At 36.2% G+C, this 12,366-nt stretch overlaps 1 protein-coding gene across 1 annotated transcript; it reads left to right on the forward strand.

Moving 5' to 3' along the window:
- Window positions 1-277: 277 nt before the first annotated feature.
- LOC104098521 (magnesium transporter MRS2-3) lies at window positions 278-9,236 on the forward strand. The gene is made up of 6 exons (XM_009605271.4): window positions 278-823; window positions 1,638-1,874; window positions 2,029-2,157; window positions 2,695-2,855; window positions 4,183-4,429; window positions 8,742-9,236. The coding sequence occupies exons 1-6, from the start codon at window positions 386-388 to the stop codon at window positions 9,027-9,029; spliced, it is 1,500 nt and encodes a 499-aa protein (XP_009603566.1). The 5' UTR covers window positions 278-385; the 3' UTR covers window positions 9,030-9,236.
- Window positions 9,237-12,366: the final 3,130 nt, after the last annotated feature.

Raw genomic sequence — 12,366 nt, forward strand, 5'->3', positions numbered from 1 at the left:
AATTAAAAAAATGACCTAAATCTAATTATTATATCATGAAAAAGGAAAATTGGAACTATATCATTATCACTTGAAAGTAAAAAAAAAAGAAGGAAAATTAGAACTATTTTGCAACGTTGAACTTAATAAAGTATCTTTTTTTAAATCTCCTATGTATAAAAAATAGATTTTTTATGTTTAAAAACAAGTTTCCCATTATATAAAAAAAAAATAGAATTATAAAATAAAAAATAAATTTGCAATGGACCACAAAAACATTTTTTTTTAAAAAGGTCAAAATGTAGAGGACGAAACAATAAGACGGAACAAAAGTGGCCACAACACAGATTCCTTGAGGATCACTTATTAAGAGGATAATTTTCTTTTCGAAGATTCGACGAAAATAATGAGAGGGATCACTCCGCCGCCGAAGTTCACGGTTCCGTCGCCGGAAGATGACGCAGCCGATATACTCCGACCAAACACCGCCATCCCCGGCGGCATAAACGTCGGCCCTGGGTTGCGAAAGAAGGGGACGGGAATACGGTCATGGCTTCTATTGGATTCAACTGGGCAGACTCAAGTTGTGGAAGTCGGAAAACATGCTATTATGCGCCGAACTGGACTTCCGGCCCGTGATCTTCGCATATTGGACCCGCTTCTATCGTATCCGTCTACTGTATTGGGCCGTGAACGGGCTATCGTCATCAATTTGGAGCATATCAAGGCTATTATTACGGGCCAGGAGGTCCTCTTGCTCAACGCTAGGGATCCCTCTGTTTCTCCTTTCGTTGAAGAGCTTCAACGCAGAATTTTGCGCCATTATCAAGCTACCAAGTCCCAGGTTTTTCTGTCGTCGGATTATATACTATGAGAAATTTATCCCTAAGAATTTATTAGATATTTTATATTGTTCTGTGCTTTAAACCTAACAAAGCGGAGTGGATATAGAGGATCCATATTACTGAGTCCAACTTAGAGATCAATGAATAAAATTTGTTACTCTTCTTGGTCTTTAGTTGATGATTTGATGATATTGTAATATGTCCAATTTTTAGCTTTTATTACTAGTTTGTACATTGCTCGTGTTACTGCTGCAGTTTTATTGGATAGTGTCATGTTTGAAGTTGTCTATTTGGAATTTCCGGTTTTCCAGTTTCGCGATTGTTGCTTATTGGTGTAAAGAAGTTATCCTCCTTTCTATGGAAAAATGTATGTATGTATACCTTTTTTATGATTGTGGTGTCCGGCCCAGCTTATGCCCCCAACTAATCCACCGGGGGCAGTCTATTATCGCCTACAAGCACATGTGCTGGGTAAACCTGTTAATCATGACTGTAGCAGATGAGCTGGGATCTCAATGATTCAACCACTCAATCATGCCCTTGGGGACTCTAACTATATGTATCTAGACCATCTAACTAGAAGCTTTAAGTGCCTTCTCATTCTATTTTATAGTAGACTGTTTTTTGCAACATCAGGTTTTTGATGCTTAGAGTTTTAGTTATTATGACCTATCTCAATTGGGATAACTTATGTGGGCTCAAATTAAAACATTGTGCTTATAGCTGCTTTGATCCCCGGGGGAAGGGGAGGGGACTTATCCGCATGATTTTAGTTCTCTGTAGATCTGATAAAATGTGGTAATTGTGAATAAGGAAGCTGGAGGGGGTTGTGATAATGCAGACTGGACAAATCTGTATGACCTGGAAGAGCCACAATCCGGAGCAGTTTCTCCTCCAAACTTGTCTGCTAGCTTCCGAGCAAAGGATGAGAACAAGGCTGATGGGAAGCAGCAAGCTGGTGAGAACCGAGATGGGCCAAAGCTTCTCCCATTTGAGTTTGTTGCTTTGGAGGCATGCCTGGAGGCTGCTTGCAGTTGTTTGGATAATGAGGTGAAGAATAATTCTATTGATTTATTCGAATGTGCTAAACACATTAGATCTTAATTGCTCTGTTGGATTTGGTTATTTTCCCACTTTCGTTGTTGCTCACTTTTAGTTTCTTCTCTCTTTCTGGTCTTTGTTTGTGTGCTTCTATTTCAAGCAGGCTAGAACATTGGAGCAAGAAGCTCATCCTGCTTTAGATAAGCTGACATCAAAGATTAGTACTCTCAACTTGGAACGTGTTCGTCAAATCAAAAGCCGCTTGGTTGCTATTACAGGACGTGTTCAGAAGGTATAAAGTGGATAAAGAATCTGCATTTCTCGGTAGACTAGGGGTGTTGGTTAACTATTACTGAATAACGGCATGAGAAAATTTGTAGTGGAGTCAAATAGTTTAGATGCTAGTTTTATCTGTATATTTTATGCTTTTGATATTGTAACGGTCTATTCATTCTATACTTCTTCTATAATTCCAACGAACCTCAAGGCATGGAAATTTGCAAGGTATATGTCAAGGTTTATCCATGTGTATATTTCTTTAGGAAGGCTGATACTGAGAAAATATTTTTCCTGTTAGAAGGTCAACATGCACTACCATCAAAGCCTCATAATTGATTTCCAGCGCCACTCATAGAGAATCTCATTTGCTGATTTCAGAAAATTAAGGAAATGCTGTAGTTTGTTTCTTTTTCCTTACAATGTCGTCAGGTACTTTGATAGACAAATGGTTGCAAAATGAACTACTGTATTCATTCTGTTTGAGTGGTTGCTATGAAATGTACTATCTACGCATTTTTTGGTACTCAAATTGGCATTTGTTCATTGGTAGGTCAGAGATGAACTGGAGCATCTACTGGATGATGATGAGGATATGGCTGAGATGTATTTGACTGACAAGCTGATGGAACAACTTGAAAATTCTTCTGTTTCCTCTATAAGTGGGCAAGATGGCATCAATGAGGAAGTTATTCAGTTGAACATGGATGATAGGTATGTTATATATTGATGATACCTTGATGTTTTGCCTTGATATTTTTCCCTTTCCTTTGTGTTTCAGAACCTCCTCTTATTTGAAAACTAGACGGATCTTCCTAAAGTTAAGGTGTTTCGCCAAGCTTTTAGAAGGAAAAAAGTATTTTTGGGTAGAAGCAGAAATAACTTTTGAGAAGCAGAAAAAAGTAGTTTCTCCCTCGAAGCACTTTTCTAAAAGCACTTTTGAGAAAGATACACATAGAATCAGTTTTAAAAACTTGGCCAAATACTAATTGCTGTTCAAAAGTCCCTTTTAAATTAATTAACCAAACCCAAACTGCTTCTCACCAAAAGTTCTTTTTGAAAAGCACTTTTTAGAAAAACGCTTTTCAAAATAAGCCGATTCTAGAGGCTTGGCCAAACAGGCTATTAGTCTGTCATCAACATGTTGAGAGCCTGAGCAGTCTTTTCCTAATTTCAAAACTGTTCCTGGAAAACTGCTGTTGCATTAGTAGATAACTAAAATGCACCGGGGAGAGGCCAGGATGGCCAAGTCATTACAATAAATTGACCAAAGAGCTACTTTATCCACATCTTCTCTTCTATTCAAAAAGTAAACAAGTAAAAATAGCCTTGACAGATGATAAAAGATCTTCGGAGGAGCTGAATCTACACATTCACCACTGATCTGGATCTCCAGTCTGTAGTCTTTTTCCCTGCTTCTTTTACTTCCAGAGTTTTTTCAGAATTGTATGAGTAACTAAATAAAATTTCTTCTCCAATCAAGTCAGTTACCTTGATGCTTACATAATCATGATTCACATTACTATTTCTAGCTGATCTTATGTGCCGGAAGAGCATGTACATATGATAGTGTTAATGCTGCTTCCACCTGCAGAGATATTATTGGTCCTTTATTTTCTGACGAAAAAAACTGAGATACTGTTGGTCCTTAAATGTGCTTGTATTTCTCTTTGTTCTGTTGTTTCATCATCCACATTTGACCACATTGAGCTTGTGAAGCAATGTATCATGTCTTCTCCCTGAAATGAGTGTCCCTGCAGCATATTACTGCCTTATAACTCTTCTATAGACTTCTATCAAACCGAATGGATCCCAGAGTCTGGGAAAATGGGTTTCTGTGGAGGATTTTCTTGACTTTCAAAACAATGCCTAGATTAAACTTACGACAAGCTTTTCCTCAAATCTGGTCCTGAATACTGAGACATCTGCTGATCAATGCTATTTCTTTTAAAATTGCAGTTGCATGACCCTGAGAGGTGGTGCTGATGTCAATGCATTGTTTCAATGTTATTCCTAAATTTCAAGCTATTTGATATTTCAGGGTTCCTGTGGAAATCTCAATGGACGCAAATGCAGGTTCCACCAGTTATGATGCGGACATTCCACATATTGACAACCAGCAGGAACGGTTGTTTGGTGGTCCAAATGCTCTTAGCCGAGGTAGTCGTGGGACACATACTAGTACGACTCGAAGTGCCATAAGCAAACATCTTGACGTGGAGGAGCTTGAAATGCTCTTAGAAGCATATTTTGTTCAAATCGATGGTACATTGAACAAATTGAACACGGTGAGTGATGTTCCCAGATGCTTGAATTACTTTCACTAGTATATAAATCATTAATATATGGTTCATTCGTGTTTTTCTATGAAAAGATTGCTTTATGAAAAGTAATTTGATCTGAACTTGGTATCTAATGTCATACTTTGGAACCGGTACCTTGTTGTTTCTAGCTAACAATGATAATCGGGTGCGTAGTTGATGCAATAAATGTTCATATGGATGCTTGACCCTCTTTTGAAAAGGTGCATGAGTTGCCCATTATCATTGCATCTGTGAGAATGCACGGGAGAAAAATCTATTTTATTAACATTGATACAATGAGCCATATATATAATACATACTCTACTTCTACTACATAAGGGACTAGGACATATTCTACTCCTATTACATATGGGAGTAGAACATATTCTACTCCTATTACATATGGGACTAGGACTATTTACACATAACTATTTACACATAACTATTTAAATTCTAACACTCTCCTTCAAGCCAGTGCATACAAATCATATGTATCAAGCTTGTTACATATGTAACTAATACGAGGGCCAGTGAGGGACTTGGTGAAAATATCTGCAAGCTGATCATTTGACATACAAGGCCACTAGACTTCCCATGAGCAACAAAACCAGGTGGTTGCTGATAAACAGAAGTTGGCCGAAAAGTCTTCGGAAAAATTTGAAAATAGTGAGACTAAGCCGAATTCCACACTACAAAATAGGTTCTAAAACACCACCATAAACTTTTCTGGAAATTACTGTTTACGTCGGAAATTACTGTTCACATCGCAAAACTAGAAGTAGTCAGAATTTGATGTAATTTAAATGGGTAGGCACGGAATCACTGGACAAGTAAGTTGTCCTGAAGAAGTTTTGTCAAAAAGTGGCTAGTATGGCTCACTCGCGCCGGAAAAAGTTATTGTATCTCGCCGGAACCCTAGTTCTGGCAGCGCGTGGAGGCGCATGAGGGACTTTCTGCCGGAGCGATTGTCTGGGGTTTTGTCGCCTTTTCCGAACAAGATGGTAGTGTTGGTTTTTGCACAACACTTGGCGATGAGGAGATAACGCTAGTCATCAACCGGAAAGACCCACGGTGACTGACTTTTTTGTTCCGATGGGACTGAGATTTCTGGGGTTTGGTCGCACAAGGATTTCGGATCTGATGGTGGTACTGGTATATGCACAGTACCAATGTAGCAGAGATGAACCCTGGGAACAAGACGAAGTTGCCGGAAAATTACACGGCGACGAGATCTTTCTTCCCGGATGTCGCTGGAATGACGCACAACGATGATTTTCTCATTGAAGCTCTGGTATCATGTGAGAATGCACGGGAGTAAAACCTATTTTATTAACAATAATATAATGAGACCTATATATAATACATATTCTACGGGACTAGGACATATTCTACTCCTATTACATATGAGACTAGGACATATTCTACTCCTATAACATATGAGACTAGGATTATTTACACATAACTATCTAGTACCCGATTTACCAAGGTAAAAACTCAGACAATCTAATTTTTCACATTAAGACTTCTTAAAATTCAAGTGCCATGTTATTGGACTTGTCTTTCTACTATTATGTACAAGTATGTAAATATGACTACTTCTGTCCACAACCTATAATTTTTATTTTGAACTGCTGATTGCATGGAACTTTCATTAGCTGCTTCAAACTTCATTTTCCAATTTTCTTTATAAGCCACTTTTTTTAAAATAAAGTAATTACTTTATTGATATGGGGGAGAATCGCTGTCTACAAAAAGTAGAGAATTTAGACAAATATATGATTCTTTACGGATCTCACCCATCATCTATGCTAATGAGAATCTCATGGTTAGACTGAAAGTTCACAAAAAGAAGAAAAAAACCCAAGAATCTTCCCCAAATTTTACAGAAGAGTTTTCCGTCCCTTAGGGACTCTTCGATCTAATGTTTCTTCAAGTTGTCTAATAGTTTTAAGGGACTTAGTCCCCAAGCCCGTCTCTTATTTCGCTTAATGATTAGCACTTAAGGATGTCCAGAGACATTGAGGGGTCATTTGGTTGGAAACAAGTTATCCCGGGATTAATTATTCTAGGATTAGTTATTCCGGGATTAGTTATTCCACCCTCACATAGGGATAAAAAAACACTACAATCCCGGGATAACTAATCCCGGGATTAGTTATACCGCAATTTTATCCCAACTAAACATAGGATAAACTCATCTTAAATTTAATCCTGGGATAAATTATCCCTTATCCCTCGTACCAAACGGGCCTTGAAGGTACAATTTTTTTTCAACTTTAATTGCTGTACTTTTATTTCTTAACAGGAAATAGGTTAGATCATCTAAAGAGACTATCTTTGTCAGAAAAAAACTTAGAAATATGGAGGTTCTTGTTATTTTTGGTCCATGCCAGGGAGGCTTTATAATTAGAGGTACACTCGTCTAATCAACTTAAAAATAATTAGAACCGAACTAGGATGCTCATATAGTTGATGGCATGTCGCCTGAGTGGTATTTTTTCAGAGAGAAGAAGTGAAGGATTTTGGATGATATGATGGGAGGAGAAAAAGAGAAGGCTTTGAAGTTGAATAAATCTCCTATAAGCCACCTAAGACTGGACATCTATGCAAATATGTAGGTACTACTTTTAAATCTGCAGTATCCAGAAAGAATTTTCGTGATCATATAAATAAATTAATGCCGTCAATCGATCATCTCATATTCAACTTGGATTATTGGTAATTAGCTCCAAAGTTTAAGTAATTGAGAGTATGGTAAAAGAGCAAAAGAAGGCAATAGTTCCCAAACTCAATGGTGCTACTGAGGAATGGATCAGAAACAGAACAATGGGGTCAGCCAAGCTTCAGAAGGATGAGAGTCTACTGCAAAATCAACTATTCATTTATAGGGAAGGATGCTACAGTAATATTGAGGAATGGAGAAGGACGAATGACAGAAACAAAAATGGTATCACCCAAGCTTTAGAAGGATGCGAGTCTACTTCAAATGAACTATTGGTTTATAGAGATGGGATGCTCAAGAAGGTAGATAATACTTCTTCAAAGAGGATTAAAGAAAAGGAAAAAAGAAAAGGAAACAAATATAGGCAGTGATTGTGATGCCCTGATAAACAGGAAATAGAGGGTCAGATCTTGAGATGGATTGAATTGTAGAACACTCTCCTATCTAAGAACTTTTTAAGTGTATGAAGCTCTCTCTTTTGAGAATATTTTTGCCCTCTGGTGACCGACAGTTAGTTACGAAATTATATCCCCATACTTGTGCACTTCTGTAAGGATTTGCGCCATATGTTTATTCAACTGTGGCTAACTCTCCTATCGAAAAAGAGGATTTTGATGGTTAATTTTAGAACCGGATGTTTGTTCTCAAATTCAATCTTTAATAAAGAGTAGCAGGCGGAGAAACTAAGACCCTGACAGTCGTCGAAGTTTCGGAATTCAGACAATTACCTTACATCCAAATAACATTTTGATTCTGTTATATTTACCAGATGAAGAAATCACATGAGTAAGCTTTATGTATTCTAATTTCTTTCTGTGATATGAGCTTTCCAATTAGAAAGACCAGTCCACTAAAAGCTGCATCAATACCTAGTTATAATTACATTTGAAAAAAAGACTTAGCTATATTTAGAGGGAGGAGAAGACCCCAGATATGCTGCTCCGTAGAGATTTAAGCCTATATGACAGTAGCATCAGGTACACCATTTCAGATATATTATCGTTCATAATTTGTAATGGTACAACCTAGATGATGCACAAATATTTCGCATGTGCATTAGTAATGATCCAACCTAGATGATGCACAAACATTCTTCTAATTTGTCATCTCTTGATATTGCCGTATCCTAGTTTGACTTTCTCTTCAATCTAACCCTTCTCACTTGGAGTATATTTTATTTGACTTTTCAAAGTTCAGATTCTAGATGAAACTACCATTGGTTAAAAATATTGCATTTAGAATAGATTGTAATTGCAAATAACTACATTGATTTTGAAATAGTATTATCAGAGATGAACCTTTACTTGATCGAACAGCCCATTAAATGATATTTCAAATATGTCAAGCCTCTAGTTTATGGCTGTTTCTCTATGGTACCAGTTGTTGCTTCATTGAATTATTGACTGCACAAGTCAAAATTTTACATTCACTATTGTATAAATGTCTCTGTTTTTACCTTATCCGGATTTAAATTTAATCTAATTTTGTAGCTACGTGGATAACACAGTTATGCTGGAGTTTAGTTTGTTCCGCTGTTATGATCTCTCTTATGAATCTAGTTTCATTTCTTCAAAGCTGCGGGAGTATGTGGATGACACAGAGGACTATATCAACATCATGCTGGATGACAAGCAGAACCATCTTTTACAAATGGGCGTCATGTTAACAACAGCAACTCTTGTGGTGAGCGCCTTTGTTGTTGTGGCTGGAATTTTCGGCATGAATATTACCATTGAACTATTCGACGAAGCTAAAGCTGGGATGCCAGAATTCTTATGGACAATTGGTGGTGGTGCCACTGGCAGTCTCTTCTTATATGTGATTGCAATTGCCTGGTGTAAGCACAAGCAATTGCTGGAGTGAGTGCCGAGTATTGTGAATATATTGGCGGAGAGTTAAATATGACCTATGAAAACCAAGTACTAACTGAATTCACTAGTATACCCTATAGTTTTTATATATTACAAGCATCACTGTTGCTTCGAAGTAATGATTCAACTTGAAAAGGTATTTAGCTCAAGCGTGTTGGATGATTTGTTTCAAGTGATAATAGCTTGTGGAATTGTTTTACGCGCAAGCATACTGATGGATTCTTTGTGCAATTTAACAAAATTCACTAGCTTTATCTCACCATTTTGCAAGTGTATGACAGCATGAAAAGGAAAAATCATGAGCACCATTACTATTTGGAGACCACATTTCAAAGGAAAAGGGGACGAAATACATCCTTAGAATGGTAAAAAAAAAAAAACAGTAAGCTTGGATCTATCTTGGCTCCTTTCTTCTGCTTGTCTAATCAAAATCTTGGATTTATACAAATGGGAAATGAGGTTAATTGTACATGGTGCAAATTTAGAACTTAGAAGAGATGGAACCGGAGATTTACATAGAAGAGTTGAAAGACAAAAGGCGCTTCAGTTTTCTATAAAAACCGAAAGGGTCTACCAGTCAATTGTGCCTCAATTAGAACGATATTATGATTACGAGTTAAAAGAAAATACCAGATACTCAAATAAATGAATGTAGTTTTAACTCGTAAGATAGAAACTGGACTCGGAATTTCAGAAAAGAATGTGAAATTGTGTTTCTCATTATTTAGGTTGTCTTCTCTCATTTGGTGCTTGCAACTGAAACTAATAAAGTTCATAATGATCATCAAAAATCACAATTTCTTTTCTTTCACTCTTTTTTGTTGCTATTATTCTTCTCGGCTCTCCATTATAGCCCTTATGCATCAGCAACTTGAGAAACTGTTTGTCAAAAACCTTGTGCCAAAAGTTAGTATTGAATGGTGAAGAAAAACTAGTAAAAAGTTGCAGTAAATCGTTTGGTGAACCCCAATGCTGTATGTTTACATGAAAGATTGCAGTGTTGGCAGTGAGAGTTAAAGCCAAGTCCACTATAGATTGGAGCTGCGCTGGATTCAGTTCACCTTTTTCCTAAATGATCTGATAGTAATAATCAGATCTGATCTTTCTTGTGGTCCTGTTTGGACTCATGTCATGACCTCGTAACTACCTCATATTTATGATGGTAATGCCAGTTGTTTCTATTCTGTTATTCAAAATTCATTGGACGGACTAATTTAGATTCGCGCCTCATACGTAGGACCAATTAATGGTAATGCCAGTTGTTTCTATTCTGTTATTCAAAATTCATTGGACGGACTAATTTAGATTCGCGCCTCATACGTAGGACCAATTAATGATAGAAGCGCTCTTTATTAGGAGTTTTTCATTTAATTAAAGGTGCGAGAATCTTATCTATTACACCACATTCCATTTACTTTGAGATATATAAATCCATATAAAACAGAAATATATTCCACATCAACATCTTTCTATTTAGTACAGCCATTCCTACTCCATTATGTCCATATTCATTTTCTGTCCAGACAATACATGCAAAATGAAAAATCTTGAACCATCTCTTTTCTTATCTTCTTTGTAAATTTACTAAAAGAAAAAACTGGACAAACAAAATTCACTTCCATCTTGGATTAAACTCTGGAAAATAATGGGGACCTTGAGAAAAAAACAGTAAAGTTTTTGCAGGAGATAGATCCATGCCCTGTTACAGCCAACTTAAGTTACCAGCTTTTGTAATTTTGTGGTGTATGGTATTGGTACGGGGCTGTAGAATTGTGATCTAAGGCTGAATCTCAAGTACAGTTTTGTGCATGTTCACTCTCACTGATATATAACACATGCCTGTGGGCCTGACCAAAAGTGAAAAATGGCAGAAAGATAAGGGGGCTAGATGCCATTTACGGTTTTTCTTGGGATGAGAAGAGTGTTGTCATGAGAATTGGGAACAGTCCAAGGTGAAAATTAAATTCAGGACCATCTAAGTTTATGTTTAAAATTTTAATATTAGTACTATTTCTGTGCCTTTTTAGAAGATTGAATTCTAAGGCTTTATTTTGATGGTAGTTGGTAGGACAAAAATATTTTGCCCCATACTTTCTTGATTCCTATCTACCATAATCTACTTAAAGAACCAAACCCCTAATCATTTCCTTTTTCTGCCCATTTTTGTTTTGTCTTTAGCTCCAATTCACTATCTTATTTATTTATTTATCTTTTTGAAAGGACCCTAATGAACATTAAGTGTACAATTGGAAGCTGGTGAAATCAAATATTGATCTTGTCTATGCCAAACAATAGTGATATCATCAATGATTCAATGTAGCAGAAAGTGAATTCACTATTCTCTTAGTGTTACACTTTCTATTGCCTTCTTTTTTGGCTACTTAGATGACGCCGTTGGACGTGAAACATAACAATAATAACTATACCTTAATCTCAAATAAGTCAAGATCAGTTATATGAATTTTCATTGTTCATGTTGCTCTATTTAAACTTATCTTAGCTTTGGATGGATGTGAAACTTTTGTAGGAAAATTTGAAAAAAAAGAAAAAAGAAAAGCCCTCATGAAAAACAACTGTTGGAATAAGAAAATTATTATATCCAAGATCTTGAACATATCTAAGGTTGGGTATATCTTTTCATGTCGCTCCATTTAAATCATTTTAAGGAGATGAAATATTTGTAGGAAAAAGTGAAAAAAGAACCCGAAAAAGCAGCTGTTGGACTAGGAAAACTCATGTATACGATCTTGAATGCAAATATGTTAACTCTTTTTACTTTCTTTTTCTTAAAAGATCATTGTAAACATACTAAGTCCATAAACAATTTTATATAGAACATTTGAATATTGAGGAAACTTCTAAAAGAGATAAAGAGGCACCTATTAAATTAAAGATGGCATGTAAAAACTGGTTCAGGAAGATCTCAGGCAGGATCTCTGCACTTGAAAAAGGATCATGAATTTTGCCTATGAAATATTCCAAATATTAATTTTGGCATTTCCCACCTCATCTCTGTACTTTTTCTCTTACTATCCCATTACCCTTGTAACATATTCACTACTAGTATTAGCTTTTTGTGTCTCCTTGACTTCTCAAATTAAATTAAAACAGACCTCGGTAATAAAATCTAGAGTAAACGAACAATGAATTGAAAGAACTTTTTATTGAATGGAAGATGATTTTACATCCGTATTGACAAAAAGAAAATTATTTAGTAATTGCATTATTGTATTAAAAAAAGGATAATCATATTGATTTTTCCTCCCTTCCTAATATTAACGTGGTAAGATCTTTGAATCAATATGAGAACAAGAATGATCAGAATGTAC

The sequence above is a fragment of the Nicotiana tomentosiformis genome, chromosome 1, assembly GCF_000390325.3.
Source record: "Nicotiana tomentosiformis chromosome 1, ASM39032v3, whole genome shotgun sequence".
Lineage (NCBI taxonomy): Eukaryota > Viridiplantae > Streptophyta > Magnoliopsida > Solanales > Solanaceae > Nicotiana > Nicotiana tomentosiformis.

Coding starts and splice junctions, on each gene's coding strand:
- LOC104098521 (XM_009605271.4), top strand. CDS start 386: ATGAGAGGGATCACTCCGCCGCCGAAGTTCACGGTTCCGTCGCCGGAA. Junction 824..1,637: donor ATCAAGCTACCAAGTCCCAG/GTTTTTCTGTCG, acceptor ATTGTGAATAAG/GAAGCTGGAGGGGGTTGTGA. Junction 1,875..2,028: donor GCAGTTGTTTGGATAATGAG/GTGAAGAATAAT, acceptor TATTTCAAGCAG/GCTAGAACATTGGAGCAAGA.